The sequence below is a fragment of the Rissa tridactyla genome, chromosome 12, assembly GCF_028500815.1.
Source record: "Rissa tridactyla isolate bRisTri1 chromosome 12, bRisTri1.patW.cur.20221130, whole genome shotgun sequence".
NCBI classification, from domain to species: domain Eukaryota; kingdom Metazoa; phylum Chordata; class Aves; order Charadriiformes; family Laridae; genus Rissa; species Rissa tridactyla.
This window is the reverse complement of record NC_071477.1, coordinates 16941187-16948995: the sequence shown is the minus strand read 5'-3', so window position 1 is coordinate 16948995 and position 7809 is coordinate 16941187. Positions and strand designations below refer to the sequence as shown.

Here is a 7809-nt window from a genome sequence, read left to right as displayed (position 1 = left end):
TGACCAACCAGACCACCTTCTACCATGAAATGACCGGCCTGGTGGCTGAGGGAAGAGCAGTGGAGATTGTCTCCCTCAGCAAGCTCTTGGAGTATGGTCTGGATGAGCAGAGAGAGGGGAGGACTGAAAACTGGGCTGGGCCCAGAGGGTGCCTGATCAGTGGCGCAAAATCTAGTTGGAGGCCGGTTGGTGTACCCCAGGGGTCAGTACTGGGGCCGGTCCCAGTAGTCTTCATTACTGATCTGGATGATGGGACAGGGTCCACCCTCAGCAAGTTAGTAGATGACACCAAACAGGGAGGAGTGGCTGACTCACCAGCGGGTCACGCTGCTGTCCAGAGGGACATTGCCAGGCTGGAGAAATGGGCTGACAGGAACCTCATGCAGTTCAACAAGAAATGCAAAGTCCTGCCCCTAGCGGGGGTCACCCCTCATTCACCAGCACGTGCTGGGGGCCACCAACCTGGGCAGCAGCTTGGCAGAAAAGGATCTAGGGGACACACGAGTTGATCACGAGCCAACAATGTGCTCTTGCAGCAAAGGCGGCAAAGGGTGTCCCGGGCTGCCTTAGGAGCAGTGTCCCAGCTGGTGGAGGGAGATGATCCTTCCCCTCCGCTCAGCACCGCTGAGGCCACCCCTGAAGTGCTGGGTCGGGCGCTGCGCTCCCCAGTACGAGAGACAGGGACAGACTGGAGAGAGTCCAGCGAAGGTGATGAAGGGACTGGAGCGTCTCTGCTACGAGGAGAGGCTGAGAGAGCTGGGACTGTTCAGCCTGGAGCAGAGCAGGCTCCGGGGGAGCTCGTCCCCTGGAGGGGGGCTGCAGAGAGGACGGAGCCAGGCTTTTCCCGGTGGTACCCAGGGACAGGACCAGAGGCCATGGGCACAAACCGAGGGTCCCTCTGAACACCAGGGAACACTTTTCCGCTGTCAGGGTGACGGAGCACTGGCACAGGGTGCACAGGGAGGTGGTGGAGGCTCCATCCGTGGAGATACTCAAAAGGCTCCTGGACACGGTGCTGGGCAGCTGGCTCTGGGCGGCCCTGATGGGGTTGGACCGATGATCACCAGAGGTGCCTCCAACCTCAGCCAGCCTGTGGTTCTGTGACCCTGCCCCAGCACTACTGGCAGAAATGTGAAATGGGCCCTAAGTCATGGGACATGTGTGAGGGGTGAGGTGGTGCTGAGGGGCCTGTAAAGAGGAAGGGTCCCTGGGGGCTTCCTGGGTGGGCAAGTGGTTTTGGAGCCTTTCCCCCGTCTGTTTGGTGGTAGTTTGCACCTGCCTTGCTTTCTCTGCCACCACCGTTTGCTGCAGCAGTGACTTCTAAGGGAGGTGCTGGGGGCAGGCCCGGTTGGTGTCACTCCTTGGGAAGGGCATGGGAAGCAGGAGAACACTTATTTTTTCAGCTGGGGGGATACGGAACGGGAGGGAGACAAACCTCAGCCCCACTAAGTGATGGCTTTTGAGAAGCTACGGGCAGCCGGGCTTTGCAGCTGGGGGGCGTGTAACCTGGAGGGGTTGGTGGGACTCTGCAGGCGAGGAGTGGGGGGGATGAAGAGCGGTCAGGCAGACACGGGGTGTGAAAGGGTTGTGTGTGGAATGGGGCCAGTCACTGTGTTGCCCGCCAGAGTCCTGTGCCCGACCTGTCTTATCTCTGTCCTGTCGTCTTAAATCCCTTCTTCACTCTTTCTCCATTAATCGCACGGAGCCCGGGTGGAGGCGTGCTGCCAGGACTAGGTGCCAGCTGCTGGAGAGACGGGTGTGAGTGGGTTTGGGGCCAGCAACTGGAGTTCGACTGGGGCCGTAGGCACCGCTGGCCCCTGGTGACAGCTCTCGCAGCCGGTGGGGTGCCCGGTGCCGCCTGTTGGGGGAGTCAGGGGCTGTATCATCCCCAAACCGGGTGTCAGGGCATGGAGGGGGTGTCATTCACAGGCAAACTTTAAGCTGGACCATCTGGCACACAGTGGGCTGTGGTGGGGTGAAGAAGACCAGGGCCCAGGCAGACTGAGGCAGCCGTGACCCTTGGGTCGATGCTGGGCTCCAGTGGCCGGGCAGGGGGGTCCTGGGCTGGAGCACCCGGAGATGCAGCAGCTGCTGAGGTCCTTCAACACCCATCAGGTGCTCCTCTGGCTGGGCTGCCCAGCGGGGCCGTGTCCCGGGCGTGCTCCCAAAATAAATCAATCAAATGTGGCCAAACCAGATGGGCCCTTGTCCTCCCCTGGGCCACCCATGCCTGCCTCGAATACCACCTGTGGGGCTGGTCCTGCTGCTCGCATGGGAATGGTGGGATGGTGGAGGAGGAGGAGGAGGAGAGCCGGCCTGGCGTCGAGGAACCGAGGGGCAGGCGGGCAAGAGGCAGCAGGTCGTGGAGCTGTGGGTGGGAAGGGGCCCGGAGAGCGCTCTTGTCATCCCCGCCCCGGTGGGAGCAGGTCGGGGCGAGATGCCCAGCGTAGCCTGGGCACTCTCGAGGAGGAAGCCCTGGCCCTCGGGAGGTGACAGGGGGGACAGAGAGTGTGGACTCTGGCAGAGGGGGGACAGGTCCCCGCAGCCCCCCAGGCTCACCCCCTGCGCTTGCTGTGGGGATGCAACCCCGGGCTGGGATGGGGCACGACCGGGGCTCTCACGGCTCCTGGCCTGGTTGCCATCACTTGCTTTGCACAACTGCACGGGGCCATTCGTTGCGTCCGTGGCAAGGACAAGGCTGGGAGCGCAGCTCTGCCTCTTTATTGATGAGTGGTCACCGTATCCCCGGGCAGTGCCACCCCTGGGGGCCGCGGCCGGTGGGGCAGAGGCTGCCTGGGCTTGCTGGGTCCTGCTGGCATCACGCTGCTCTCGAAGTTGCTCCTCCATCTGGGGAACCCTGCGGTGCTTGGCCCCAACACGCGCCCTCCTCCCCCCGTGGCTCTGCGTTGTCCCGGCCAGGCAGGGTGCTCGGTGCCAGGGGGGCCACCCTGCAACCACCCTGGGGACCCCGGCATGGTGACACCAGCACTGCGGGGGGCTGAGATCCCGCTGCAGCCTGTCCCCATCACACTGCCCCCACCGGCTGTTGGCACATGAAGAGGGGACGTTGGTGGGGACAGGGTGGAGGGAGGCGGCAGCGAGGCTGTGCCCCGTCCGACAGGCTCGGCGCGTGCTGGCAGGGACCAGCTGTGCATGATGGCGGTCCAGGTGTCCCCCCGCTGTCACCTTTGTCCCAGGTGTGGACCACAGGGTCAGGCCAGGCCCCACACTTCCAGGTCCTGGACACAGAACTCCTCCCGCGGCGAGAGGGTCTCGTTGTCGAAGGTCTCGCAGGGGTGGCTGCCCCCGTGGTGCAGGTCTCCGTCCAGCCACAGCCCAAATCTACCGCTGGGAAGGTGCCAACAGCTGAGGGTCCCCTCACCTGCCTCCTCCGTGCCTGGAGACCTCTCCAGCCACCTCCCGGGGGACCGGCCACCTCCCCGTTCCCACTCCTGGGTGCCCTCCTGCTGATGGATGCCGCACAAAAGGGACAGGCAAAACGGGGACGAGACCAGCAGCCACCCCTGGGGTGGCCACCCTGCCCGCAGGCAGGGAGCAGGCAGGACCGCTGGCAGCAGGGCCAGGGGGTGAAATGGCCGGTGCTGCTGGGCAACCTCCACCCGCCTTCTTGGCTTCGAACCACTGCTGTGTGCCCGGACCTGGCTCCGCGGGGCAGCCTGGGCTCAGAGCACGGCCCCAGTGGCCATCGGGGCTGGGGATCCCGGGGGCTGCTAAAGCTGCCAGCACAGCTCCTACCTGCCCCCACCGACCATCAGCAGGTCCACGTCCCCTTTCATGAAGAAGTTGTTCCTGCCCGTCCACCTGAACACCTGCATGGGGACAGCAGTCGGCCGGGACTGTGGGCTGGGGCACAGCATCTCTGTCCCCATCCTTGTCCCCGTCCTGTGAAGGACAACGGGGGGGCTGCCGAGCAAAGCTGGCTTTGCTCGTCCCCGCCGTGTCCTGCTTCTCCAGAGGAAGACCTGGCCAAGCCTGGGGGCACTTGGTGCTGGCCCATCCCTGCCAGCAGCTCCCCCCCCGACCTGTAGGACAGCTGCCACCGGCCCCATCACACACACACGCCCCTGCTGGCACAGGCAGACGTGGCTGAGCTGCCTCCACGTCCCACCCAGATGGGGCTGTCACCGCCCTGGCAAGTGGAGGGTCCCCAATGACACACCACCCCCCAGCCCTGGCTGGGCAGGGTCCCCTTCCCGGAACCCCCCTCCCTACACGGCCGGCTGGGATTTGCCCTCTCCTGTGAGGACGGGCTGAGAGAGTTGGGGTTGTTCAGTCTGGAGAAAAGAAGGCTCCGAGGAGACCTCATGGTGGCCTTCCACTATCTTAAGGGGGGGGGGCTACAAGAAAGCTGGGGAGGGACTTTTTAGGATGTCGGGTAATGGTAGGACTGGAGGGAATGGATTAAAACTAGAGATGGGACGATTCAGGCTGGATGTTAGGAAGAAGTTCCTCACCGTGAGGGTGGTGAGCCCCAGGCCCAGGTTGCCCAGAGGAGCTGTGGCTGCCCCATCCCTGGAAGTTTTTAAGGCCAGGCTGGATGGGGCTTGGAGCACCCTGGTCTAATGGGGGGTGTCCCTGCCCAGGGTTTGTTGGAACTAGATGATCTTTAAGGTCACTTCCAACCGGAACCATTCTGTGATTCTGTGATTCTTCCCCCAGTCCTGGGCAAACCCTTGGGACTGCAGGGACGCCAGGCAGGGTCCCCTGGCTGCTTCATCCACATCTGGCCAAGTGCGGTCATGTTGCCCCATACCCTTCCCCAGCACCTTGGGCCCCCCCGCCCAGCTTCCCCCTCCCCGGTGGCACCCCTGTGGCTGGCAGCCTGCGGCCCCCACCTTCAGCTCCGGGGAGAAGGAGAAGAGGAAGGTCTCCCCTGTCCCGTAGAAGCCATTGCTGCGGCGAATGGCAGTGGCACAGAAGGCGCCGAAGGCCTGGGGGGGGGGGCAGAATGGGACAGAGAGGGGGGGTCCCCATGCTGCAGTGCTCGGCGAGGCTCCCCAAGGCCGGAACGCGTTCCCCCGTCCTGCCGGCAGCAGGGAGGTGGTGGCCAGCCCCGGTGACACCGGCTTCGCTGCCCCCAATGCCACGGGGCAGCTGGGCAGGGGAGGGCCCGGCCGTACCTGCGCCTCCGTGTCCCTGATGAGCAGCAGGGCCGGGGAGCCCGGCGGGCCCCCGCGGCGGTACAGGCTCCGCAGGCTGAATCCGTCCCGGCCGGTGCAGTACAGCAGGCGCCAGGGCTGCTGCGTCGCCCGGGGGGGCAGGTGGGGACCCAGCTGGGGCAGAGTGGGCTCAGCCGGGGCTGCCAGGCTGCTTCTGAGCCCCCTGCCTGAGCAGCCCCCCCCCAAGAACTCTCCACGAGCATTCTCCTCTCCCCACACCCCCCCCCACCCCGCCAAAGAGGTCTCCCAAAGCGCCCTTCCCCCTCCAAGCATCCTCTCAAGAGATGTGAGCATCCCCCTGAAAGGTGTCCCCAAGCATCTCCCCCCAGCACACTCCTGAGGGGTCTCCTCAAGCTCCCAGCAGCCTCCCAGGATGCCCCCCCCCGGAGAACCCTCCCCCCTGCACCCCCCAAGAGGCGCTGGCGAGGTGGCTGTCCCCGGGGACAGGGGGAATGTCACCCATCTGGCCTCGCACTGGACCAGTTCATGGCAGGACAGTGGCCGTGGCTGCGCAGCGCGGGGGAGGTGAGGGCGGAGGGGGGGTCCCTGTGCTGGCGAGAGGGTCCCTCACCTCCTGGATCTCCTCATCCCGCAGGATGCTGCTCGGCGTGCTCAGCACCAGCCTGCATGGCTCCTCCAGGGCCGGGGCCGCTGCCGGGGCTCGCTCCCAGCCCGGCTGCTCTGCTCCGGCCGGCTCCCCGCAGCCCACGGGCAGCTCCTCGTCCTCCTCGGGCTGGGGGCAGGTGGAGGTGAGCGTCCCCGGACCCACCCTGCACCCAAGGGCTGGGCCGAGGAGCCCAAAGACTACAGGGATGGGTGCTGGGCTGAGCCTCCAGCCCAGCTCCCAAGAGCCCTGCCGTGCCATGCCGTGCCATGCTGTCCCGTCAGGCCGTGCTACCACTGCACACGGAAGTTCAAGGGTGTGGGGGCTGCGCGAGGAAGAGGAGGAGGAAGAGAAGGCAGGGGAGGCTTCCACAAGCCCAGCCTCAGCCATAGCAGAAGGGGCGAAGCCTGGCCACGACCTCCCCTCAGCAGGGTGGCCCTCCAGCACAAGCGGGGAACAGGGACGTGCTTTGGTCCTGGTGGCAGCTGGTGACAAGTGTCTCAGCTGGCCATGCGCTCAGGGTGGCCGTGGATGCAGCCCCTGCCCAAGGGTGGGTGGGCAGTAGGTCCCTGCCAGAGGTGGGGGCAGGCAGAAAACACCCCAAGGGGGACGAGAGGGACGAGCCAGGGCAGCCCCAGGTGGCAGGAGATCTCCTGGCCTTCAGGGTCATTGACTCCTCGGGGGCAGCGGGGCTAAAGGGGCAGGTGCTGAGTGTGCCCATCACCCTCCGCACCTCCCCAGCCTTTCGGTCGCCCCCGGGCAGCCCCCATCTGTCCAGTTGGCCATCCGTCCGGCCCTGCCGGCGCCTCCCGGTGCTGCCCTGGGGCTCGTTCCCAGCGCCCGTGCTGCCACGTGGGGACCCCGCCGCGCTGGACCTACCAGGAGGTGGTAGTGGGCACGGCGTCCCCTCATCGCGGGCGTGCGGGTGCTGGGAGCCGCGTGGCCGGGGAGCCCTTGACACCGCCCCGGGGTTAATGTTCAGCCACGCTGGCCCCTCCCTGGCCACCCGTGGGTGGGGATGCTGGCAGCCTGCCCCGGCTTGTGGGGGCCAGGACACATCCCCCCACGGAGCCAGGTCCTGCATGGCCCTGGGATGGGTGGCCAGGTGCACACCCCCCCCTGCCCCCCCTCCCAGGTACCTGGTGGCCATCATAGAATCCCAGGGTTGGAAGGGACCTCTGGAGATCATCTAGTCCAACCCCCAAATGACCTCCTTCACACCCCGGCTGCCGCCTGGGCCAGGCTCTGGAGCAAGGGGGGAGCCCCAAGGCCATGGAGGGGGAGGCGGGGTGGGGGGGGATGGGGAGCTTGTTTTGGGCTCAACAGGCAGGTTGTTGCTTTTTGCAACACGACTGTTGCAATGGTTGTGGCAACTGCCAACACCTGCCCCGCGGACGTGGTGGCCCAAGCCCCTCGCTCAGGGAGGGACAGCCTGGGTTGACGTCCTGCAGCCCCCGCCTCAGGCGCTGCTGGAGAAGCACTTGCAAACCTGCAAAAAAAGGGGCTGCAGTCCCCTGGGGTGTCCCCTTCCCACTGATGCCCCCCCCCAAAAAAAAAAAACCAGGCAGAGCCTGAGCCCTTGTAGACCCAACTGCAGCAACGTCCCATTTATGCCAACACAGCAGTTTCTGGCAACGGCCTATGCCAGGACCCAGCCCCACTGCAGGCATTTTTGGGGTTGCTCCTCACCCCCACGGCAGGGACCGGGTCAGTCCTGGCTGCCCTCGGGGGAGGGGGGGGGTGGGCCCCAGCTCTGCCATCCCCCCCAGGCTTTGATGGCAGCCGAGGCTGTAGGTTGGCAGCAGGAGATGGGAGGTTCCTCATGGCTGGCACTTGGCCACTGGCAGGGCTCTGGGTGGGCCATTAGGTCCTGGTGGCACCGAAAGCCTCCCCTGGCACCCACCCTCCACTCAGGAGCCAGGACGGGGCACCCAGTCCCTTCCTGAGCTGCCACAGGGCAGCCATCCCTGCCTCTGCCCCTGTCCCTCTCCGTATCCCCGCTCCTGTCCCTGTCCCACTCTGTAT

General features: G+C 65.7%; 1 protein-coding gene across 3 annotated transcripts; it reads right to left on the bottom strand.

The window, feature by feature from the left end:
- Positions 1-2683: 2683 nt before the first annotated feature.
- TLDC2 (TBC/LysM-associated domain containing 2) lies at positions 2684-6784 on the bottom strand. Of its 3 annotated transcripts, none has more exons than XM_054218439.1 (5): positions 5752-6784; positions 4857-5294; positions 3757-3830; positions 3187-3348; positions 2684-3043 (listed from the first exon to the last, which is right to left on the bottom strand). In XM_054218439.1, the coding sequence occupies exons 1-4, from the start codon at positions 6172-6174 to the stop codon at positions 3213-3215; spliced, it is 1071 nt and encodes a 356-aa protein (XP_054074414.1). In that variant the 5' UTR covers positions 6175-6784; the 3' UTR covers positions 2684-3043; positions 3187-3212. The 3 variants fall into 3 exon arrangements, with proteins under 3 accessions (XP_054074414.1, XP_054074415.1, XP_054074413.1); XM_054218440.1 differs by having other exon boundaries at positions 2684-3348; positions 4857-4952; positions 5142-5294; XM_054218438.1 differs by having other exon boundaries at positions 2684-3348.
- Between the last annotated feature and the right edge of the window lie 1025 nt (positions 6785-7809).

Coding starts and splice junctions, on each gene's coding strand:
- TLDC2 (XM_054218438.1), bottom strand. CDS start 6,174: ATGGCTGAGGCTGGGCTTGTGGAAGCCTCCCCTGCCTTCTCTTCCTCC. Junction 3,831..4,856: donor CCTTCTCCCCGGAGCTGAAG/GTGGGGGCCGCA, acceptor GTCCCCATGCAG/GTGTTCAGGTGGACGGGCAG. Junction 3,349..3,756: donor CTGATGGTCGGTGGGGGCAG/GTAGGAGCTGTG, acceptor GCACCTTCCCAG/CGGTAGATTTGGGCTGTGGC.